The sequence below is a fragment of the Gekko japonicus genome, unplaced genomic scaffold (assembly GCF_001447785.1).
Source record: "Gekko japonicus isolate JY-2015 unplaced genomic scaffold, Gekko_japonicus_V1.1 scaffold777, whole genome shotgun sequence".
NCBI lineage: Eukaryota > Metazoa > Chordata > Lepidosauria > Squamata > Gekkonidae > Gekko > Gekko japonicus.
The window spans coordinates 789,804-815,517 of record NW_015160858.1 but is presented as its reverse complement, the minus strand read 5'-3'; the positions used below and the strand labels follow the sequence as shown (position 1 = coordinate 815,517).

At 47.2% G+C, this 25,714-nt stretch overlaps 1 protein-coding gene across 1 annotated transcript; it reads right to left on the bottom strand.

Annotated features, from left to right (window-relative positions):
* Positions 1 to 18: 18 nt before the first annotated feature.
* On the bottom strand, positions 19 to 20,198 carry LOC107119229 (PWWP domain-containing protein MUM1; the record flags this gene model as incomplete). The annotated part of the gene is made up of 8 exons (XM_015421698.1): positions 20,063 to 20,198; positions 18,210 to 18,330; positions 12,784 to 12,875; positions 11,496 to 11,566; positions 10,297 to 11,253; positions 1,993 to 2,115; positions 1,398 to 1,468; positions 19 to 98 (listed from the first exon to the last, which is right to left on the bottom strand). Coding segments are annotated over exons 2-8 (1,451 nt in total), but the record flags the coding sequence as incomplete, so codon positions are not given.
* Positions 20,199 to 25,714: the final 5,516 nt, after the last annotated feature.

Sequence of the window (25,714 nt, the reverse complement as noted above, 5' to 3'; positions counted from 1 at the left end):
TTGACCAGTTGTCTTTACCCTTTGGACTTCTTGTCATTCATATGCTTCTCTATGAACTGCACACTGGCCTTCTTAGCTTTCCGCTTCACGCTCTTCACCTATTGGAAAACAAATCCGAAAGCAAAACTTGTTTGTTTGTTTTTTAAAGAGAGTCTCACATTGTCCAAGGCTTGAGCCGTTTCTGAAATGCTGCTTTAAAAAAAATACATCCACAAATACTTTTAAATCAAAACCACAAGTACCCAGCTGAACTGGAAGAAATACCTATGTATTCCAGCATTGCCGTCCTTAGACTGGGATCTGGGAATCCTACAAGCCAGGCATAAACACCCCTGGTGCTATCTGCCAGCGCTTGTCCCTAGAAAATGATATTTAAGAGATCAAGAACCAGAATTCTTTCTTGGATACTGCCCCAGGGAGATGGAACGGCCTGCTGGGTGGGCATCTGACAGCAATGCTGATTCTGTGAACTTGGGCAGATCATGAAAGGGAGGGCAGGAAGGGTTGCATCAGTGCTTAGTTCTCGTGGCCCTTTCTGACACGCCCAGGGAAATGCTGATTGCCACTTTGGGGTCAGGAGGCAATTTTTCTCCAGGACAGTTTGACCAGGGGGGGATCCTGGAGGTTTTTTGTCATCTTCTGGGCGTGGAACAGTGGTCACTGGTTGTGTGTGTGTGTGTGTGTGGGGGAGAGGTATTTGTAAATTTCCTGCCTTGTGCAGGGGATTGGACTTCCCTTCCCTTCCATCTCTGTGATTCTGTGACTCTGTGCGTGGAGCAAGAGAGGATTCTGCCCAGAACAAGGCAGGAGGGAGAATTCTTCAAGGCAGGCAGGTGTTGAACTTCAGAGAGCGAAGAGGAGAGATTGGATGTATACCCGGCCCTTCACTACCTGGAGGAGTCTCAGAGAGGCTTACGATCTCCTTTCCCTTCCCCTCCCTGCAACAGACACCCTGTGAGGTAGGTGGGGCTGAGAGAGCTCTCTCTCTCTAGAGAGAGAGCTGCCCTTGAGAGAATAGCTCTCAGAGAACTTGTGACTGACCCAAGGTCACCCAGCTGGCTGCATGTGGAGGAGCGAGGAATCAAACCCGGGTCTCCCAGATTAGAGTCTGCGCTCTTAACCACGACAACAAACTGGCTCTACCACTTCACCAAAGAGGACACCAGTGGAGAAAGACCAGGAGTGGGACAACAGTGACACACTATTTTAACTGGACTCCAAAACTAAAAGTCATACAATACCTTCTGTGAAGGTGAAACAAAGACACTCCAGAACTGGAGTTATCCAGAACTCATCCTCTACTGCCGATGAGTGGCAGGGGGAAGCCCTCAGTATCCCGTCTTCGAGTAAGGGCAAGACAGAGCAATAAGTAAGCAGTTAAGTAAGCAGTTACTCACCACAGCAGGCCAATACGGGTATCTTTGAAACTTGCACCAAACCAGCATCCCCGCTTCCATTGCGCGTGGCTCTAGAGGCAAAACACAGACATGGTTAAGGGCAGGCTAAGAAGATGATACTGGATTTATACCCCGCCCTTCACTACCCGAAGGAGTCTCAGAGCGGTTTACAATCTCCTTTCCCTTCCCCTCCCCACAACAGACACTGTAGGTGGGGCTGAGAGAGCTCTCCCGAGTGCTGCCCTTGAAAGAACAGCTCGGAGAGAACTTGTGACTGACCTAATGTCACACCAGCAGCTGCATGAGGAGTGGGGACTCCAACCCACTTCTCCCAGATTAGAGTCCGTGCTCCTTACCACTACACCAAACTGGTTCTCTAGGAGTGGATGGGGCCTTTGGGCCCTTCTATATGGAATGGGGGCCTTTCCGAGCACAGCTGTGATTGCCAGAGCTGGTCATTTCTGCCTCTTCAATACACGGGCAGGGCTTGAGGCACACACAGACAAACCCCCACCCCCCAGTTCTAAATTGGGCCTGTGAGAACTATCACTCACAGTACGCCTGAAGGTTATACTGGAACTTATCCCTCGCTCACCTTGATGCAGGAGGATACTGGGGAGTTCTTCTTCATCCTCAGCTTCTTCTTCATCCCCGAAAACTGAGCTGAGACCTAACTCTCCGATAGGTCTCAATGCCGGCTCAGAGAGAGACCCGAGGCCTGCTAGGGAAGTAATAAACACACTTAATCTTGCTTTTGTACACAACTCGGACGGGGCCAAAATATCTCCTTTCTAGTCTTAGGCACCTCCACGTTGTGCATGCAGTTACTCCTCACTAAAGCACAAGGATATTGTCACCTGGTTTATGTTTTGCACTGGGTATTCTCCAGTTTAAACTGCAGAATGTCAAAGTATTCGGTGAGACCACAGAAGTCTTAGCATCGATAGAAACGGCTCAGGTTTAGAAAGATAAATATTCATGATGCAGAGAGGACACCTTTTCTCTCCGGGATGGAAGCTGGATCCAAAGATGTTCCTGGTAAAAAGAGCACCAGGGATATATAGCGACACATATCCTCTTGTGAAAGGGAATGCATAACTATGGCCCAGCAGGTCGTTTTAAAAATCACTGCCCCATATGGAAGTTACATCCACTGCTAAACTGGAATTTAAAAACTGCAGTGATAAAGGTGTCCACCATTAACAGTGAGTCCAAGGAAGTATATAATAGCTGCAGTACGGGTTACGAATGGCAAAGGATCGCTTAGTTTTAAGGAGCCTTGGATACAGGTGCTTTGGACTCCCTTATCAGAAATGGTTAGGTGTCACCCCAGGGCATGGTTTAAAGGCAAAGCTACGGGGACGAAGGGCTACGAAGAGCTCCTTTTGAAGTTCTAGTGACAGAGCTTCCAACTGGATGTGTTTGACTGGAGTTGGAAAGGTCTTTAGTCTGTGGCAGTAAGTGAGGGATAGAATATTACCACACTATAGATCAGGGGTGGCCAAACTGCAGCTCGGGAGCCACATGTGGCTCTTTCACACATATTGTGCGGCTCCTGGCATGGCAGCTGGGGAAGCGAAGGGGAGGCGTGCTTTTCCTTCCTCCCTCCCATCTATTTGCTTTCTTTGTTTCTCTCTCTCTCGGATCGGGGCCCAGGGGGAACCCCACCCCGTTGTGCACGTCACCCGGAAGTGACGTGACAACGCCGGGCACGGAAAACTCTATGGTTTTCCCTCAGATGGTCGTGCCCCCGACCCCAGTGTGCCCAGTGTCGTCAGGTCACTTCCAGATGACGTGTGCGGGGAGTCCCCTGCTGCGGCTGCTACGAGCACTTGGCAACCTTATTCCAGCCTATAATAATCTGCCGACTGGAGATTTACATCACAGAGACAGAATAACAAAATACGTACAATAAATACGACAAAAGACTTTATAATCAATGAATACTTTAAAATACTTTAAAAATAAATTACAACTCAACGGACACATAAGAGCGACTCGTCGGAGGGAGGAGGGGGGGGAGAGGCCAGATTGCCCTGGATACCCGCTGCCTCAGCTAAAGGCCTGGCGGAAGAGCTCCGTCTTGCAGGCCCTGCGGAACTGCAAAAGCTCTCGCGGGACCCTGATTTCTGACGGGAGCTCATCCCACCAGGCAGGGGCCAGGGCCGAAAAAGCCCTGGACCTTGTGGAGGCAAGTCGGATATCTCTAGAGCCAGGGACCGTCAGCAGATGTCGATTCGAAAAGCGCAATGCCCTCTGGGGCTCATACGGGGAGAGGTGGTCTCGAAGATATGCAGGTAGCCGGGGGAAGGGACGGACGGACACGAACTATGTTTCTCCTTGAACAGGGCCCCAGCAGAACCAAGGTGATCATTATGGGCCAGATATGGCAATAAGGGTCACTAAAAACTGATGTGTTTACAATGTACATAAAGATAGCTATGGCTTTGGAACAATAGCTTTGTATGAAGGATATTAGATCACAGAAACAACAATGGATCCTTCCTTTTCCAAAGGCCAACTGATCAGTGCCCTATATACCTTACAAAGTGCAGGTAAATGACATCTGTCATTTCTTTATACCTATTTATCCTACAAAAATCCACCTTGAAATTGGATGTGGGGGCCAAGTAACCTGAGTAACAGATACGCTCACAAGGAGTGGTTAGAGGAAACCAGCAGATTAACCCAAGACACCCTCTCCCTTTATACTGAGCACCGATCTCTAGTCTTCTTGCTTGAAACAGGAAAAATTCAATGTAGACTGGGACTTCAGGAGAAACTAAAAAGAGCACTGGAAGATAAAATACAAGAAAAAGAGTGTCCACTGTCACTAAGATTTATGTACCCAGCCAGAGTACGTAAATCTTCGTGACAACAGGCATTCTTTTCTTGTATTTTACCTTCCTGACCTAATTTACTCTATGCTTTGACGTGGCTGTGTGTGTGTGAGGGGGAATTACTTAAATCCCGAGTAAGTAGTGCAACTGAATGAATCCGTACCCTTGACGCTCGGCAATATCAGTTTCCAGTACAAAACCTCAAGCTATATTCGAGGGTACTTTTTGGGCAGAGAAATCCCAAGTGGCAACAGTCCCGCTGGAGAGATCATTCCAAGCGGGTTAATTGTGCTGGTCCGCAGAAGAAGAGCCGGATTTGAGCCCTGCGGCGCCTGGGAGAGCAACAAGATTTCCTGGGAACGAGGGTCAAGGTCATCAGACAGGAGGGGCACATCTGGCCACTCGACTGAGCAAATTCTGAAGCCTTCCTCCAGCCGAAGGGACCTTCCTCCCACCCGAGTGGCTCTTCCATTGGAGAAAGAGCCACCTAAGTTGGAGGAAGGCTCCTTGGAGGCCAGACGGATCCACCACGGTGTCCCAGGCAATACCCCCTCTAAACTGGGGGGGTCTTGTGAGTGAGCGATTTGGCTGCTGCGTAAATTAGTTTGCTCTGGAGCCATCCTTCCTGAGCTAAGACAAAAATGTGTGAGCCGGAGGCTAAAAAACGGTGAGCTAGCTCACACTAACTCAGCTTAGCTGGAACACTGGTCCCATGCCTGATTTGAACACAGTGCTGGTAAGGCAGGAGGGCTGACCCCTGGGATGCTGCACTCATGGCGCATCTTGTTTAAACTGGGTTGCCGTCCATGCAAAGCAGGCGCACGCACTTCACCGGCACACTCAAGGACACGAGTCTTGATTCTAAGGTCCTCGTTTATCTTTTATTTGTGTATTGCATTTATTTATTTATTTATTATATAAATTTTATTTATCAATTTTGAAATATACAAAAAACAACAGTATAATACAACGCCTCATTTATATACTTTAACACAGTAAACCATTTTTCTACAAAGTCATTTTGTTTGTTTGGTATGTACTCCCTTCATATTTGCGTTGCTATTTTATCCGCTATGAGTACATCCCAAACCTTTGCTATCCAAGATTCAATGGAAGGAATATTTTGTGTATTCCATCGTTGAGCTAAACAGGTTTTTGCAGTAAAGTAGTAACGTTAATATTTCCCTTTTTTGTTTAGAAAATGAGAGATCAGGCCACATATTCAGCAAAATGGATTGCGGAGGGTTTGGTATATTACAACCGGTAAGTTTAGCAATTTCTCCAATTATTTTTTCCCAATATACTTTGATGTGTGGGCATCCCCACCAGCTGTGTAGGTAAGTTCCAATGTCTCCACAGCCTTTCCAGCAAGATGGGTTATTTTTAAATTTACTCAAAAATAATTTGTTCGGGGTTAAGTACCATCTCGCATATATTTTAAAAGACTGTAGCCTAATCTCCAAGTTATTTTAAATAAATGGGTATGATTTCCATAAAGACATCCAATCTTGCTTGGGTATTGTTATTGCACAATCTCTATCCCACGCTTTTTGTATCGAGGTTTTTTTGTCCCAGTTGACTTCAGAAATGCTTCTATATATTATTGAAGTAAGGCCTTTCAATGATTGTTTACCCAAATAGAGAAATTTCTCGAAGCTGTTTAAAGGTCTATCTAACTTAGACGTTTTCGATATTTCCATGAACATATTTTGTATTTGGTAATACTGAAACCAAGTCAATTGAATCTTATGTTTTTGTGCCATTTTTTGTAATGAAATTAGTTTTCCATTGTCTAATAAGTCTCTTAACCTATTTTTTTTTTCTCTCTCAGAGGTAAAAATGATTTAGTATGATTTCCTGGCTGGAACCACTCTTGTCCTAGGAAGGGTGTCACCGGGGAAACCCCAGGAGCAAGGGCTTCCCTGAACTTATTCCAAATGTTTAAAGTAAGGTGTAAGTATGGGTTTTTATCGCCTGTTATTCTTTTAACCTTTTTTGTATTCCATACAGCTTCATACCAATTATCCGGATACATTGAGTCCATCTCTATGGCCACCCATGTTTTAGAGCATTCAGGATTGGCATAATGAGCTACGTTTTTTAGTTGTGCTGCGTAGAAATAGTTTTCTAGTATTGGGACTCCCAAACCACCTTCTTTCGTGGGTTTTGTTAGTGTTTGAAAATTAATCCTTGCCCTTTTTTGGTTCCATAAAAATTTGTGCAGTTCTCGTTTCCACTCTTTAAAATCCTTAGTTAATACCTGAATGGGAAGGTTTTGAAATAAAAAGGTGAATTTCGGAAGTAATATTGATTTGAATAAATCAATTTTTTCTAGCAATGTAAAATTTAATTTAGTCCAATTTGCTAAAGTTTGTCTAAAATCCTTGCTTAATGAATTATAGTTTGCTTCGTATATTTTAGCTATTTCTACTGGAATTATAATTCCTAGATGTTTCCATGTAGTCTGTACCCATTTAAAGGGGTATAGTTCAGAAATTGTTTTCCGGTCGTCCTCAGAAATTTTCATAGGATAGAGTTCTGATTTTTGCATGTTAACTGTAAAACCAGCTATCTTACCAAAATTTTGTATTTGCTGTAATAAGGGTTTGAGGGACTGAACTGGGTCTTTTAAATAAAAAATTGCGTCGTCCGCAAACAAACTCATCTTGCACTCTTCACTTCCTATTTTCATCCCTTTAATCAAAAAATCATTCCTAATAGCAAAGGCTAAAGGTTCGAGAGATATGGCAAATAAAATGGGCGACATAGGACAGCCCTGTCGTGTTCCCCTTTTCAGATGAATTTCATCGGATCTAAATTGGTTTACTGATATTTGAGCTCTAGGGTCTCTGTACATAGCCTTGATGCCGTTTAAAAAATTTGGACCAAAATCCATTTTATCTAATAAAGTAAGTAAATATTCCGGCTCTACCATGTCAAAAGCCTTCTGGGCATCTATGGAGAGAATACATGAATTAAACAATTTATTTTTACAAAAATTTATGATATTTAAGGTTTTTCTTATGTTATCTTTGATATTTCTTCCCGGAATAAAACCAGCCTGATCCTTGTGGATATACTCTGTGATTATTTTTTGGAGTCTTAGGGCTAAAATTGTGGAATAAACTTTAAAATCATGATTCAAAATTGAAATCGGCCTGTATGAGGCCGGTGAAGTTTTATCTTTTCCTTGTTTAGGGAGTACTATAATTCTGGCCTCCTCCCATGTTTTCGGCATTACACCTGTTTCTAATACTGAGTTTATAGTTTTTTGTAGATGCGTTTCTATAATGGGTTTAAATTTTTTATATACCTCGACTGGTATACCATCTCTTCCTGCAGTTTTATTGTTTTTGAGTTTGGCTATGGCTTGTGACACTTCCTTCATTGATGCTGGTTGGTCTAAAAATTCTTTGTGTTCTTCTTTAAGTCTAATGTTAAACTGGATCCTTTCGAGATAGTCATTTATTTCTGCCGAAGTTGGTTTGGTGGAAGTATACAGCATCCTATAAAAATCGCTAAATTCCTCAGTTATATCTTTCGCTGCCATTTTAATTTCTCCCCTCATGGATTTGATAGAATGAACTAGTGAGGAAGTTAATTTTTGAGTAACTCTGTATTTTAGATATTTTATAGATTTTGGCGTTTTTGTTATATATTTTTGTTTCAAAATCAATAACTGTTTTTGAATTTTTTCTGTTTCCAATAGTTCCAATTTTTTACGTTCTTGAACCAGTTTTTTCATTGTTTTTTTCCCCCCATGTGTCATATGTTTAAGTTCTAGTTGCTTTATGTTTTGGAGAATGTCATTAATCACTTTGTTTTTTTCTTTATTAAAGTTAGACGCTAAAGATATGACGTGCCCTCTGAAGACGGCCTTAAATGCGTCCCAAATATTTGCTTGGTTCGCTTCACAATTTTCATTGAGTTCAAAATATTCTTTTATTTTCTGTTCTAAGTTCTGGCATATATTATCATTTTGTAAAAGTAATTTATTCATGGTCCAAATTGGGCCTTTGCCATCTGACTGTTGTTTCGCTAATTTGCATCCCACCCAAGCATGATCCGATAGGTTACAGTTATCTATGTCTGACGACATTATTTGAGACATCAGGGGTTTCGTCGCTAACAAAAAATCTATACGAGAATAAATATCATGCCTTGGCGAATAAAAGGTGTATTGTTTTTGTTGAGGGTTGTGTGATCTCCAAACATCTGTCACATTAAAAAAATTAAAGAGTTGATCCAATTTCGATGTGTTTGTTCCTTTTTTTGAACTTTTAACAGAATGTTTTTTAAAAGTTTTATCTACTTTGGGATGTACTACATAATTCAGGTCTCCTCCAATGAGCACCTCACCCGATTTAAAATCCATAAGTTCTTGTAATGCGTTCTGTATAAATTGGAGTTGATCTACGTTAGGGGCGTATAAAGATGCTAGGGTAATTGGTTCATCAAATAATTTGCCTTTAATAAAAATATATCTTCCTTTAGGGTCAGATTTAGACGCCTCAAAAATAAATGGAACATTTTTGGAAATCAAAACCGCAGTCCCCCTTGCCTTCGAGGACCCTGCGGCTTGATACTGCTGCTCAAACCACTTGTGCTTAAGCACTTTACTTTCACCGTTTTTTAAGTGTGTCTCCTGAATATACAATATGTTGATTTTTTCTTTAGCCCAATAGTTAGAAGCTCTGCGAATTTTTATTTTATTATTCAGTGTATTGCATTTATACCCTGCTTTTCACCTGAACAGGGACCCAAAGTGGCTTACACGTTATTCTCCCCCTCCTCCGTTTTACCCTCACAACTGCCATGGGAGGTAGGTGAGGCTGAGAGCGTGTGACTGGCCCCAGGTCACCCAGCGAGCTTCCGTGGCACAAGTGGGGATTCGAACCTGGGTCTCCACTACACCACATAGAATCAGAGTTGGAAGGGACCTCTCCAGGGTCATCTAGTCCAACCCCCTGCACAATGCAGGGAATTCACAAATACCTCAACCCCCACACCCTCAGTGACCCCTGCTCCATGCCCAGAAGATTGCATTAAAAAAAAAGCCTCCAGAATCCCCGGGCAAACTGGCCTGGAGAAAATTTGCATCCTGACCCCAAAGTGGCGATCAGCATGGAAGGAGGAGGAGGAGGAGGAGGAGATTGGATTTATACTCCCTGCCCTTCACTACCCAAAGGAGTCTCAGAGCAGCTTACAAACTCCTTTCCCTTCCCCCTCCCCACGACAGACACCCTGTGGCAGGCGGGGCTGAGAGAGCTCTTTCGAGGACTGCCCCTGAGAGAACAGCTCTGAGAGAACTTGTGACTGACCCAAGGTCACACCAGCAGCTGCATGTGGAGGAGTGGGGGATCAAAACCAGTTCTCCCAAGATCAGAATCTGCACTCCTAACCACTACACCAAACTGGCTCTCAGATAGGGCCACGAGAACTAAGCACTGAGGCAACCCTTCCTGCCCTCCCTAAGAACCAGCACTGCTGTCAGATGGCCACCGAGCCTCTGCTTGAAAACCCCCAAAGAACCCCCACCATCTCTCGAGGTAGCCTGTTCCACCTCGGGACCGCCTCTGTCAGGCTCTGGGAACGGTAGGCTGTTCCACCTAGGGACCGCCTCTGTCAGGCTCTGGGAACGAGGGAGTTTCGTTGTCTTGATTTCATTAGATTTCAGTACCAGGGTTTCTTATGAAAGCACTGTGAAATGTGGCTCACCATTTAGAATATTTCCGCTAAGCAGCACTGGCCTGCCGAGAGCCAATCCTTGAAATCAAGGAGACGCCATAGGAGGGTTGCCCATTTCACCCAAAGATGCACACAGCTGCCAACCTCCAGCCAAGGGAGGAGCGGCTGCCGCCCAGGGCCAAGCAAGATCTGTCTGCCCGGCCCCCGTTCCTCCCCCCTCTGCCTCTCCTCTGCGAGGCATCGAGCTGCTGAATGGGCCATTTAATAATTGACAGTCATTCATAAAAGAGTTTTGCTAGCCCCTTTGAAGAGGTATTTGTCAACGGAATGCCGGACGCTGGTTCACCACATAAAAACCAGTACAGGCTTACCTTTTCCTTCCAGATCACACAGCTGGAAGTTTTTTGCTTCATCTGTCCACGGATGCAGGCTTTCCTCTCGGATGCCATCCAAAACGGGTCCAACAGGATCCGGGCTGCCGGATGAGCCCTCGTGACGACTCGCACGTCTTCTCTCCCGGGAAAGAGAGGACACCGCGGGGATCTGTGTCTGACCGGTACCTCTTGAGTCATGGGGATGCCTCTCGCCAGCCAAGTCTTTGCTGTACTTCCTCGGTGGAAACTCTTCTTTCTCAGAGAGACCCTTCTCTGCTTCAGCCGAAGGACATTTCACAGGCGACCCCAGCCGGATCCCTCTAAGGCCCCGTTTACCACCCGGTTTTCTGCCTGGAGTTGACTTGGCACAGTTGTGCGAGGAGCGGGCTGGTGTGCTGGTTCTAGCAAAGCATTTCGAAGGAGACGAGGGGGAACGCCTTTCCCTGCCGGCCCCGTCTGGAGGGCGCCTCTCTCGCCCACTGGAGAAGCGTGGCGATCTTCTGCTCGGGCTGGGGCTGGGCGGCGGTTTCAGCGTGGCGTCTTTCTCAGGCGTCTCTGGCGATTTTGCCTTGGATGCACGCTGGGGCCGGCCGTTCAACTCCCCGTTTCTCAAAAGGACTCTTGATTTTGACCCGTGTGATTTGGCACCGGAAGGTCCCTTGGCTTCCCCCCTGGAATGACGACTGCATTTATTTCGGGTACCCACGGAGGATGGTGCCGCGGATGCCTCGCCAGTCTCTCCTTCCCGCTTCGGCGTGTCATTTCGAGAGGAAGGTGGCCAGCGGCCATCCGCACGTTCTTTGGTTTCCTTCCAAGTGGATGCTTTACTTCTTGTAGCCTTTGAAGGGCTTCCTTCTTTGGAGGGCGTGGCTTCTCGCAAAACATCCAGAGCTTCCCGAAGAGCTCGCCGATAAATTATCTCTTCCACGTTATCGTGGCCTTTTGTGCTCTGACCTAGAAACATACCCAGATGTACAAATGTGATGGATCAGAATCCCCAAGTCTGCCTCCCTGAACTCCCAGGCCAGGAACACATACGGAGAATACTTGTCCACCAACAGAGTGTTCATCATTACAATGAGCAAACGGTACACAGAGGAAGAGCCCCTTATGGGCTTCTGTGGGCACGAAGTCCCTGTCAGCGGAACAGGCGGAATGCTCCCAGTGCAAGGCGACAACTTTAAAGCAATCCATACCTAACTTGGCAGCGATGCATTCGATGCTCTCCTCTGTCAAGAGCTCAACATCTTTACAGCACACATTGGCTCTGAAAACAAAAAGATGGAGAAACAGAGCTCGGGAGTTAGCTAGGATTTGAATTAAAATATTTATGTCTCACTTTTCCTTTTGTGGCTCAGGGCCCATGACAATTCATACCTGCATACAACTACACAATTGAAACATGCACATTCTTAAAATCCTATTATTATTTTTTTTGCACTGTTTGCTGCATAAACCACTCCGGCGAACATTTAGCGATATGCTCAGAAGCAGACGCCTGCAGCTCATCTCGCTGAAAAAAGGTTTGCCACACAAATGACATAACAGCCCACGATAAACAAGCCCACAAACTTACAAAGGGACTAATGTATGGAGCATAAAAATAGGCAGGGGCTGGGGGGCTTCATTTAAATTTTTGTTTTGTTTGGGACTCCCTCACAGATTGCCCCTTCCGAACCAATCTTTTATGTTTGATGTGTATTTCAACTGTGTTATCTGTATTTTAACTCTTTTTAACATTGCTTTAATGAGGTACATTTGAGAGCGGGGTTAATCCTAATGGTTTTATGATGTGATTTTATCATGTGTGTTTTAAACTGCTGCTGCCTTGGCAGCCCTTGTAAAGGCAGAAAGGCGGGGATATAAATTTTGTAAGTAAATAAAGAAGAAGAAATTGGATTTATACCCTGCCCTTCACTACCTGAAGGCGTGTCAGAGCGGCTTACAATCTCCTTTCCCTTCCCCTCCCCACAACAGAGACCCTGTGAGGTAGGTGGGGCTGAGAGAGCGCTCTCTCGAGAACTGCCCTTGAGAGAACAGCTCTGAGAGAACTTGTGACTGACCCAAGGTCACACCAGCAGCTGCATGTGGAGGAGCGGGGAATCAAACCCGGTTCTCCCAGATTACAGTCTGCGCTCCTAACCACTACATCAAACTGGCTCTCGTAACTGTAAATAAATTTATTTTGTCTTAACAAGTCTGTCAAAAGGGTCCATTGCGGGGCATGCCTTAGCATGACATCAACGTGGCACAGTTGTTAAAGTGTCAGACAAAGACCCAGGGGACCTGAGTTCAACTCCCCCCACTCGCTATGAAAGCCACGGGGCAGCCTTGCGCCATCACTCGCACTCAGCCTAACCAACTTACATGGCCATCGTAAGGATAAAGCAGAGAGAGGAGAACCACACCCACTACCCCGTGCGCCTTTGGAGGAGACAGGATAAAAAGGCAGAAAGAGACAGGTGTCCAGCAGCTGTACTTAACTGTTCTTTCAGACCGAGGATTTCAACCAAGTAGTAGGTCGCCGCACCTTTATGAGCCTGCTGTGGTTGGGAAGTACAGACCCTAGACAAAACCTGAAAAGAGGAAGGGGGAAATGTTGAGCTTTTTAAAAAAAGCACGTGTGCAAGAGAACATGGTGTCATGGTAGATGGATAGATAAAACATGACAACGTGGGGAAGGACTGATCGGAACACAATTCTGAACACTGCTTCATCGCTTTCAGTAGGGTCTATTTCAGGGGTGGCCAAACTGTGGCTCCTAGCAGAGGCATGCCTCCCCGATCGGTCTTCCGTTCCCCAGCCAGTGTTCCCCTCCCTGGGTAGGCTTGAGATGGCGGAACAGAGAAAGAAAGCAACTTTAAATGCGTTTTTAAAGACCTCCCCACCACCACTGCCCGGCTTGGAGAAGGCATTTGCTTCTTTTAATCCCAATTTGGTGTAGTGGTTAAGTGCGCGGACTCTAATCTGGGAGAACCGGGTTTGATTCCGTTTGTAAACCACTCTGAGACTCCAAGTGAAGGGCGGGGTATAAATCCAATCTCCTCCTCTTCTTCTTCTCCTCCTTCGCCACACCAGCCGGAGGGTGGGCATGGGGGTCTTGGAAGATGCATTTAAAGTTGCTTTCTTTCCACCTCTCCCTCCTTCCCCCCATCTATTTGCTTTCTTTCCACTTTCTCTCTCTCTCTCTTTCTCCCCTCCCTCCCCATCTAAACTTAAATGTCACTATCAATATCTGTTTTAACCCCTTTTGTTTTTATTTTTTGGCAGTCTCATTTAATGTTAATAAAAAGCAAATGTGCATATTTTTCAATAAAAATGTGTGGGTTACAATCGTTCATGTGGCTCTTACGTTGACCAAGTCTGGCCACCCCTGGTCTATTTTCACAGGTAACGGTTCTCTGAATAACTGGACAGGGGGACTTTTCCCACACAAACGATCGGCCAGGGGTGGCCAAACTTACTTAACGTAAGAGCCAAATAGAATAATCATCAGATGTTTGAGAGCCAAATGATGTGAATAAATATTACAGACATGTTTTAATTGAAAAATATGCAAATTTGCTTTTTGTTAACATTCAATGAGACGGCCAGAAATAAAAACAAAAGGGATAAAGATAGATATTGATAATGATATTTATTTGTCCAATAATATTTGTAGACGGGGTGGGGCAGTTTGAGAATGCATTTCAAGCTAAAGTTCTTTTCTTTCTCGGCTCCCCCCTGCCTTAGGCCTACCCGGGAAGGTGAGCACTAGCTGGGGAAGGGAAGACCGATCGGGGAGGTATGCCTTCCCTTCGCTTCCCCAGCTGCCCTGCCAGGAGCCACACGGTGCAACGGTGGAGAGCGATCAGATGGGGGTAAAGCGATTACAACCGTTGTACTCAGGATACCACCACTTAGGGACCTAGTGGCAGAATACAACGGTATAAAGCTCTTTGCAACAGTTAGGGACGGAAGGCAGATGTTCGCCATGTGAACGCCAGTAAGTACACCGATTCCAACTGGCACCTATTCCGTTGCAAATGCCCCGTCTGAACGCACCCAATATGTGTGAAAGAGCCGCATGTGGCTCCCGAGCCACATCTCGGCCACCCCTGCTATAGGCTGAGCCCCTGAGCCCTCCCCACATACTTTAATAGCCAGAGAAGGAAGAGGGGCAGAGCCGGCTGAGACTGAATCCACCGATGATTCTGTGGCTGGGCAGGGAGGATTCAGGGGTGGGGGGCCAACTCCCGGCTCTCGGCAGTGTGCCTTTAACACCAGCATTAACGGCCCAAAGCTCGGGTGCGATTCTGGATGCCTCCTTGGCAATGGAGGCCCAGATCACAAATGTCGCCAGACTGGCGTTCTTCCAGTTACGCTGGGTTAGGCCACTGCCCCCCCGCACCTGTCCCTCCTGCACCTGCCCACACCACTGCATTCTAGACCAGCTGAAGTTTCTGGGTCAGTCTCAAGGGTAGACCCACATAGAGCAAGTCACAGTAGTCCAATCTGGAGGTGACTGTTGTGCGGATTAATCCTCAGGGGACCCCACGATCAGCATATATTCCACCTCTGCTGTGCGAGCTGCATTGGTTACTGGTTGACCACCAGATCAGGTTCAAGGTTTTGGCGCTTACCTTTAAGGCCCTTAACGGTCTGGGACCCACGTTGTCCTCAGGACCGCCTCTCCCTGTGTACCCCTCGAAGAGCATTACGCTCAGCTCAACAATGCTAACGATATTAACGGAACTGTTAAGGCCCTTTATGCTAACACCAATAGCCGGCCATGCTGGATACTGACGGGGGCCATACTTTGGACCATCTTATTATATGGTCACTGGGACGCTACCACCAGCAGCACTTTATTCTATTTTGTACTGTGATTTGGTAGGCTTTGCATTCTATGATGCTGTAGTGTATAAGCACATGTGTTTTAATACATTTTTAACCTTTTATTGTAAGCCGCCCTGAGCCTGCCTTGACAGGGAGGGCAGGATAAAAAAAGTCGAATAAATAAATATATAAATAAGCTGATAAGAACTTGCTTGTGGTCCCTGGCCCAAGAGATATCCAGCCGTCCCCGACCAGGGCCAGGGCTTTTAGTGGTGGAACTATCTGCCGAGTAACATCCGTGCCCTGCGGGACTTGTTACAGTTCCACAGGGCCTGTAAGGGAGAGATATTCCGCCAGGTGTTTGGTTGTGGACAGCGTGCATCTGGCTGGCACTCTCACCCCCTCCGCCCCCGCAAGGTGGCAGCACACCTGTTTAAACTGCATTGTTACCAGGGGTCATTTCCTGTAGGAGCGCACAGGAGTGGAGCTCCGGCAGTAAAGAGTCTAGGGGGCGGGCACATGCAACAAGCCCCACCCCCTGCTCCCAGCAGCCCTCAGTCAGAGCAAGAAGCAGCCAGGTAAGTTGAAGAGCCCCCTCTCTGGCCCCCCAGTCCAAAACAGTCCAGTGGCACCTTTAAGACCAGTTTTATTCAGGTATAAGCTCTCCCTCCTCTCCGAGGACAGATCTGCACATTCCCGCCCTCCCCCAATAGTTAGCAATCCAAAAAAGTCCAGTGGAGCCTGAGCGGTGGGTGTTGCCTTCTGACACACTTCCGGTGATGTCAGGGGGTGTGGCATGCAAATAAGTTATGCTAATAAGTTATGCTAATGAGCTCCTGCCCCTCTTTTTCTACGAAATGACCCCTGGTTGTTACTATGAATTTTATTGTAATGTTTACTATTTTAAAATTGTTGCTTTAATGTTTGTTGTTTTTGTGTTTGTTGTACACCACCCTGAGCCCTAGTTAGGGAATGGGCTGTATAAAAACTGAATACTGAATTCCTGAATAAATAAAATAAATCAGAGAACCCTTGTTTGTTACAGAACTAGATGTACCGTCTAGGGAACAAGAGTACAGTCACTTCATTTACATCCCATGTTTCTCCCCATGGGGATTCTGAGTGGCCTCTAACATCCCACCTTTCTCCATTTTATCGTCACACCAACTCGTCAAGCAGGTTAGACTGAGAGGGGGTGAGCAGCCCAAGGTCACCCAGCGAGCTTCCAGGACAGAGTGGGGATTCGAACCTTGTTTTTCTAGATCCTAGTCCAACACTTCGGCACCTACACTACACTGGCTCTCAAGTCTCAGGAAAACTTGTGATCTAACTGATCTACTTTAGGGGTCGCCAACAGTGCTCTCTCTAAGCTGTGGAGTCTTGTGAGTAAAAGTTCTACTTTGTGAGCTACTGGCACTAAAGTTGTGAGCGAGCAATTTGGTTACTGCATCAATTAGGTTGCTCTGGAGCCATCCTTCCTGAGCTAAGACAACAACGTGAGAGCTGGAGGCTAAAAAATTGTGAGCTAGCTCACACTAATTCAGCTTAGAGGGAACACTGGCAATACTCCCTCTAAGCTGTGGAGTCTTTGTGAGCTCCTGGCATTAAAGCTGTGAGTGAGCGATCTGGCTACTGCATAACTTAGTTTGCTCTGGAGCCATCCTTCCCGAGCGAAGCAAAAATGTGTGAGTTGGAGGCTAAAAAACTGTGAGCTAGCTCACACAAACTCAGCTTAGAAGGAACACTGCTTGCCAACCATTTTGTTTAACAAAAGCTACTTCTGAGTACTGAAAAAATATCCCATACTACTTCTACACACACACACCCAGCCAGGGCATATTCCCAAGTGTTATTCTGGTCTAGAAACAAGAACCTTCATTTCTGGCGCTCTAACAAAGAACAGCACAGAGAAACTTTCTATGAAATACAAGCTTTTCTTTAAGAAAAAAGCCTAGAGCAGATCTTTTACTGGGTCTTCCAGGGGATACACAAACTACCCTGCAATGGCCAGAAAGTTATTGGTAGTTCTCAGGCTACCCGTTGGAGACCCCGACCGATGTGCTGAGAAACTACTGTGGCTCACTGACACAGCAGCTGCTTGGCATGCAGAAGGTCCCATGTTCAATCCCCAGCATCTCCAGTTAAAAGAACCAGGCAGTAGATGATGAGAAAGACCTCTGCCTGAGAACCGTGAGAGCCACTACCAGCCTGAGTAGACAATACTGATGGACCAAGGGTCTCATTCACTGTAAGGCAACTTCATGTGTCCATCTCTGAGCTTAAAATTAAATACCTTACCAATCCAAATTCTAAAAACAGCATAAACAACATAGATGGAACAAATTTGCATTGTTTCACTTATTTCTCAATATTTATTATGGTTTTGCTAAGCCTCCAATTCGCATCCCCTCACTGCTGCTACCAATATTATCTGAGATCCCCCCCCAGCACTGTCCACACAAATTCAAGAATATCTTTGCAGCCATGAGGGCCAGAAACCCGCTTTTTTAAAAAAAGAAAAAAAGAAAATGAGTTCTGCCTCATTGTGTTTTTTCTGCTGCTCGGTACAACCACAGCACAGCCCTTGTAATACCCAGTTAAAACAGGCACATGCATCCGAGATGCACCCTAGAGATGCAGATGCAAAAGTACGGGAGGACAGGAAGGAAGAACAAGACACATAATTTGTTTGTAGCAGCTATCGTACAGTATTATTGACTCAAGCGCATTTGATTTTTCCATTCACTCAAAATCTATCTTCTCCTGGGGTTTTAAAAGAATCCAGAAAAACAAGGAGTCCTCAGGAAAGTTCACAACAACAAAATAATCAAAGCCAATAAGAAAATTACCAGGTCAAACAAGACAAACAACGACCCAGCAAGCCAGGATTGCCTCCTGTTGTTTGGTAATTTGTTTTCTAAACACATCGCTGCTTTGCAATTTCATCTCCAATTGAGTAGAGGGCTTTGAACCTTGCTATAAATCTCTGCCAAAAATACCCCCACACCAATACCTCTTCCCCCTCTATAAAAAAACCAAAACACCTGCAATCTGCTGCCCCTGAGGGTGTGACCGGCTGTCAAATTAATCACCTTCGCTGGCCACAAGCGCTTCTTCCTCTCCAACAAGATGTATTCTGCAGCATTCATAGCTGCTTTGGGTGAGGGTATACCAAGTTGAAGTTAAAGGAAGTGCCTCCAAGCTTCAGGCATTCTGAAAGACAAACAGGAAAACGTTTTGCATTATCGTTCCTGTTCCCATCCCTCAAGGGGGACCAGGGTGGTGCGTATGGGGGTTACCCCCATTTTATCCTCACAACAGCCTGTGAAGTAGGTTAGGAGGGGAAGGCAACTGGTCCAAGGCCAGTCCACATGCTATATTCTGATCTGTGTTTGAGTTCAGCACTTCCTGATCCAAATCAAACACACACTGGCTTGCTGGATCACACACAAACACATGCCCTACAGTAGGACCAGCTTCAAGCCTCCGGAGCGTCTGCTTGGTCCGCTCCATCAAAGGATATTAGAGCAACCCTGGTGGATCAGACCTATGGTCTAGTCCAGTGCCTCCTTCCTCTATAGCAGCCAACCACTTGCCCCTGGAAGCCCCAAAATTTATTTTTGTGTATTTTTGTGTTCACTCCCCCCGCCCCAGCCACCAGTATTCACAGGCAGCTTCCCTCTGAAGAAGGTTTTGTTTAGTCAGCATTATAAGTGAGAGGGTTCGATTTCCCAACTTGGGGGAGGTGACACGGAAGGGGTTGGATCTCTCCCCTCTGCCCAATGTTTCAAATATGGTGGGGGCTGCATTCCCTACATTATTTTTCCCCTCACAGGGGATCCGTCTTCTTGATTCCCCCCCCTCACCTTTATGGAGAAAGCCTAGTGGGGCTGAAATTCCCCTCCCCTTACCCACTGGAAAAGAAATGTTGTCTTGAAAGCCTAGTGGGGCTGAAATTCCCCTCCCCTTATTTGCTGGAAAAGAAATGTTGTCTTACGTCCCTGTTCTCAGACAAGAGGAGACCAGCTGGGGGAGGGGAACAAAGTGGAAATAGGACCTTTCCAGGAAGTTCCTCGTTCCCCCCCCCTCAAAAAAAGAAGACATTTCCCCCCACCCAGCAGGCAGCAAGCTGCCAAAGGTCCACCCCAAATTTTTTAAAAGGGGAAAGAAATGGAACCCCACTGCACACAGTTGCTCCATGCAGGGGCAGAAGCCACAGCCCCCCCCCCAGGCATGCCAACTCTGGGTTAGGAAAAACCTGGAGATTTGGGGGACCACGATGTTCCTGTGGGATTTACGGAGGGGAGAGGCCACAGCCGGCTACAATCCCCTAGAGTCCTCCTCCCAAAGGTGCCATTCCCCCCAGGGGGATTTATCTGTGTAGTGTTGCCAGCCTCCAGGTGGGGCCTGGAGATCTCCCGCTTTTACAACTGATCTCCAGCTGACAGAGATCAGCTCCCCTGGATAAAGTGGCTGCTTTTAAGGGTCGACTCTTTGGCATAGTACCCTGCTGAGGCCCCTCCCCAAACCCCTCCCTCTCCCGGCTCCACCCCCAAAGTCTCCAGGTGTTTTCCAACCCAGGACTGGCAACCCTATAATCTGTGTAGTCGGGAGATCAGCTGTAATACCAGAAGATCTCCACGCCCCACATGGAGGTTGGCAACTCCCTGTGGTAAGGGGGTGCCAAAAGCTTCCTGGGGGAGAGCCCCAGATATAACGGGGAGGGGGGAAAATAACCCAACCTTTACTCCCCCGCCTCTCCTAATTCAGGGGAAAAGATCCCAAATCGACAGAAAGAGCCCTGGGGAGAGGAGGGGGGAGCTGCTCACACTCCTCCCCTCCATTACCTTTGGGGCTAATCTTATACTTTAAAAACCCTGATCAAAACTCCCACCCACCTCGCATTTTCAGACCTTAACCGCGCCCCCCCCCCCCCAATTATTACCTCAGCGCGAAAATTGCGGGCGACGGGATTCGAACCCGCATTCCAAGGGGAGGGGTCCTCAGCCCAGCCTACTAGTTTTGTGTCGCCGCTCAATGACGGCACGTTGCCCCGCCCCCTCCTGCTGCAGCTCCCCTTCCCCGCCTCCTTTCTCCCTCTGGCTTTTTCCGTTTCGGAGAACTCAGGCCCAGACTCTCCCTACTGGTTGCACCTGGAGCCAATCATAGAAGGGCTTCCTTCGCGGCCCGCCCTCTTTCGAATAGCAAGAAGGGAGACGTTTGCGCAGTATTTAGGTTTTTTCTTCTTTTTTAAATTGCTCCTCTCTTCTCTCGGACTCTAACGTATTAGAGGAGTAGCCAATCCAGTTGCAGAGTTTTATCTTTCCCCGCCCTAACGGGGGTGGGGAAGAAGAACAACCTATCAGATTTCAGCGTTTTGTTTACTTCTCACCCCTTGTTTTGTCCTCTTCCCTTTACCGGAAGGTCCTACACTCAGAGGGGCTTTTTAACGGTCGCTCCTTTCGCTGTAGGAAAGCCGAGGGAGCAAAAGAGAGAGCGAGAAGAGCCAATCAGAAACTCGCTTCTGCCTTTCTTCTTCTCTGATTGGATAGTGTGTGGTTTACGCCTTCCCCTGAACCCATATTGATCCTAGACGCATTTTTTTCCGTTTGAGAAGTGGTTTTCCAACGTTTGGCTGCCAACGTCCAGGCGAGGCCTGGAGATCTCCCGGGGTTACGACTGATCTCCAGAGGAATCTGATCCCCTGGTCAAATGGCTGCTTTGGAGGGTGGACTCTATAGCAATATACCCTGCTGAGATTCCTTCATCCCCTGTCTTTGCTCTACCCCTCACCCATCTGCAGGAATTCCCAACCCAGCATTGGCAACCCTACCAGTGTTCCCTTTCAGCTGAGTTAGTGTGAACCAGCTCACAGTTTTTTAGTCTCCGGCTCACACGTTTTTATCTTAGCTCAGGAAGGAGGGCTCCAGAGCAGACTAATTTATGCAGAAGCCAAGTCGCTCCCTCACAACTTTTAATGCCAGGAGCTCACAAAGTAGAATTTTTGCTCACAATACTCCACAGCTTAGAGGGAGCATTGCCTACGACCCAATGCCTTTTGGTGGCAGAAATCTATTTGTAATAATTGGTACCAATGCTCCCTCTAAACGGAACCTGTAGAGTAGGAAATTGGGGTTGCCAATGGTTGCCAGCCTCCAAATGGTTAAACTTATGTAATGCAATAGATATCTCAATTTCGATGTACCAAAAATTCAACAATCTTTTAGTGATCATCTCCATGTGGCACTTTAGCGTGCATGCATAAGCAGAGGCTCTTCCACTGAGCCATAGCCCCTTTATTAAGAAGCAAATCTCCAGTCAGTGGCTTGTGTTCACTGCACATAGGAGCATCACTCAAGAAAACTATCGATCACCTCCATGTGGCACTTTAGCGTGCATGCATGCACACTTAATCATGCATATTCAGAGTGAAAATGGCTCAGCTGGAATTTTAACCCCCTCTAGCTCTGCATCCTCTAATGCTGTCTTCTAAATGAAAGAAAAACATTTTCACTAGGCCCCTAGACTGGCACCTGTAACCTCTAGTAATTGTAAGATCAAATTAGAACCTCTTGGGCTGCGGTCACACGGAGCATTAGCCACGCTACAGAGACGGAAGATAGGCGGATTTTCCGGGCGCGGTCACACTGCAACATCTGGGAAGCGTAGCACTCTCGTGGCGACCCCAAGGCTTCCCGCCGAAGATGCGGAGTTAAAAACGAGTACCTCTGAGGTACTAGTTTCCGGAAACCGCGGGGTAATGGCTGGCGTCTGATCGCGTTTCCGGTGGTGGCATCCGGCGCCCGCCCATGTCCCTTCGCAAACAGGTTTCCCCCCCCCCAAGTCTCCACAAGATGTGCACAAGCACCCAACGGCGCATGTGCACAAAGAAGAAAGCGAAAGTGCGTAATTGCGGATCAAACTGCGCTGGGCAATTAGCCACGCCTTCTCCCCGCGATATCCAGCCGGTGTGACCGGGGCCTTGAAAGGGCAAAACTATAGCAGCACAATTTTAGCCTCTAGAAGCCTACTTTTGAATTAAACCAAGGGTTCCCAACCTTCAAAAACTTGTGGGCCCCTTTTGAATTCTGACCAGGATGGTGGGCACAGCCATAAAATGGCCATGTTGGAGGCAGAGCCAACCACATGCACAGAGCAAGCCCGAGTGTAAGGGAGAAGAGGGGCAAATTTTAAAAATACACTGGGAAAGAGGTGTCGGAGAGAATAAGACCAACATTCTGTGGCAGCTGTCACTGAAATGCTTTTTAATCTGCCCCGCCCATCAGATCTAAAATGGGCAATTAGATGTCCTACTGGACAGGAGTCCCACCTGGCCTCAACCGCATTCTGAAAACTCTCTGGGCACCAGGAAAGATGTTGGCGGGCACCATGGTGACACTGACATGCATTTCGTGAATACTCTTGGTGCGGAAGCAAACCGGAAGTGCAATACTGTATACTCAAATGCGATGCCCTCATGCATGAACCTAGGATATTTCTACATGCAGCATGAATCACAATATGAAAACACGCATCCTTTAGGTTGGTAACGGCAAACCAGAGACCACTCTCTGATAATGGGATAACATTCTGCAAGGAAAGCACCTGAATTTCAGTACATGACATGTAAGGTAAAGGTAAAGGTTCCCTTGCTCGAAAGCCAGTCGAATCCGACTCTAGGGTTGCGGTGCTCATCTCCGTTTCAAAGCCGAAGAGCCAGCGCTGTCCGAAGACGTTTCCGTGGTCATGTGGCCAGCATGACTAAACACCAAGGCGCACGGAACGCTGTTACCTTCCCACTGAAGTGGTACCTATTTATCTACTTGCAATTTCTTGCTTTCGAACTGCTAGGTTGGCAGGAGCTGGAACTAGAGATGGGAGCTCACTCCGTCATGCGGCACACTCGGGTCTCGAACTGCTGAACTACTGACCTTCCACAGCCTGCAGTTCAGCGTCTTAACCACTTGAGCCACCGCAGCTCCTTACATGACATGTAGGTCTTTATTAAGTGCCCTAAGAGCTAGAATGGGTCTCCTTCCACCATCTTTCTTATCTATTACAAAATATTTAGAATAGAATCCCAATGGATTGGAACCTCTGAGATCGCTCCCTTATGAAGCAGAACAGAGCGGAGGTCTCCTGGGTAATCAGTGGTGCAGAACGCCGCGGTAGGATAGCAGGCAGATGGCAAGGAGGTAATGAGTGGAATTCCAAAAAAACAGCCATGCTTTATTATTGATAACACCCAGCTGTCATTCGCAGGGGTCATTTCGTAGAGGTGCAGGAGTTCATTAGCATAACTTATTTGGATATGCCACACTCCCTGACATCACTGGAAGTGTGTCAGAAGGCAACACCCACCACTCAGGCTCCACTGGACTGTTTTGGATTGCTAGCTATTGGGGGGGGGGACACACACGCAGATCTGTCCTCGCAGAGGAGGGAGAGCTTGTACCTGAATAAAACTTGGTCTTGAAGGTGCCACTGGACTGTTTTGGACTGGAGTGCCGGAGGGAGCTCTGCAACTTACCTGGCTCCTTCTTGCTCTGACTGAGGGCTGCTGGGAGCAGGGGGTGGGGCTTGTTGCATGTGCCCGCCCCCTGGGCTCTTTACTGCTGGAGCTCTGCTCCTGTGCGCTCCTGCAGGAAATGATCCCTGGTCACTCGTAATTACTAATGCGAACTCGTAAAACAGAAGTAATCTGTACAGAAACACTTGATCCCCTGATAGTCAGGCTAGCCCAGAACCTCTAGGTTGTTTCCAGGGGACTTGGATGGTTAATTACCCCACATTCTCTGCCTCCTTCCCTGGCTATGCTGAGGATAAGGGGATCTGGAAGGGTGCTGGTATGGAATATTTTGGTACTTAACCTCCATGTATCTACATTTTTGCTTTGCTTTTGGCCACCGCCTTTGTACTGTATTGTAGTACCAGAGGTGATGCCCAAAGACTTTGCAGTGAGCTTATATTTATGTATGTGCTCCAGGACCTCATCTGTCAGGATGCTGAAGAGCTCCTTTCCTCAAAGGGAAGATCCTCTATTTTAGCTCATGTGTCAGGTGGGAAGGCTGATGACTTCAACAAGGAATACTGTCTCATAACTAAACCTGAATGCATAGCTCTCTTATGGCAATCCGTGTTGTGACGTGATGCATTTAGCTGTTGTTTCCCCAGCTTTTGGCTCTAAGAACACAAGAGAAGCCAATGTTGGAACCGGCCAGTGGCCCATCCAGTCCAGCACTCTGTCACACAGTGGCCAAAAATACCAGGTGCCATCAGGAGGTCCATCAGTGGGGCCAGGACACTAGAAGCCCTCCCACTGTTGCCCCCCCCCCCAAGCACTAAGAATGACTGCTCAGCAATTTCATTGAGTGCCCACGAGTTCTTGTATTGTGAGAAAGGGAGAAAAATACTTCTTTCTCTACCTGCTCTGTCCCATGCATAATCTTGTAAACCTTGATCATGTCACCCCTCAGCTAAAGAGCCCCAAGCACTTTAACCTTTCTTCATAGGGAAAGTGTTCCAACTCTAGCTAGGACTGTCCACTGGTTCCCAAAGTGGGCAGAACCGCCCCCTGAGGGGGCGCTGGAATGATCCAGGTGGGCGGTAGGAGCCTTGGGTGCAAATTTGTCACTGCATCTTTTTGTCCAATTTTTGAAGGTAGATTTCCAGAGGGGCGCTGAGTGATTTTGTTTTCTGAAAAGGGGGTGGTGGCAGGCCAAATAAGTTTGGGAACCTCTGGGTTGTAGAGAGACACATCAGGATTTATTATTTTACTGATTTACCTGCCTTTACTTTGCTCATTTTTCTTACTTGGTATTAATCTAAAGTTGTTATTCAATCTGTCAATAAAACGAGTTGTTACTCTGCCTGGGTCCTCACGCCTCATTTGTACAGAGGGCAGGGTGGGTGTTGTTAAAGTCCTGTAAAAAGGGGGCTGGGTGGGTGTCTGCCCCTCCCCCAAGGAGACCCATACCAGAGTGGTGGCAGCCAGTAGTGAACAGTGTTCCCTCTAAGCAGAGTTAGTGTGAGCTAGCTCACAGATTTGTAGCCTCCGGCTCACACATTTTTGCCTTAGCTCAGGAAGGATGGCTCCAGAGCAAAGTAATTTATGCAGCAGCCAACTCACTTGCTCACAACTTTAATGCCAGTTGCTCACAAAGTAGAATTTTTGCGCACAAGACTACACAGCTTGGAGGAAGCACTGGTAGTGAGCCTCCCTAACCGCTGCCGCGACAGATGCCGACGCCTCGACGGCAAGGGAGTCTTCGGTCTCGATGGCATGTCGGCACTGAGGGGAATCGGAGGCGACCGATGCTGGGGTGACGTGGAATCCCTTCTCAGTGTCAAGGATGAAGGGATTCGTCTTTCTGATTGGGGTTGGTGCCGATCAGGGGTAATTTCCTGCAGGAGCGCACAGGAGCGGAGCTCTGGCAGTAAAGAGCCCAGGGGGCAGGCACATGCAACAAGCCCCACCCCCTGCTCCCAGCAGCCCTCAGTAAGAGCAAGAAGCAGCCTTAAGGTGCAGAGACACCCCCCCTGCTCTCTGTTCCAAAACAGTCCAGTGGCACCTTTAAGACCAAGTTTTATTCAGGTA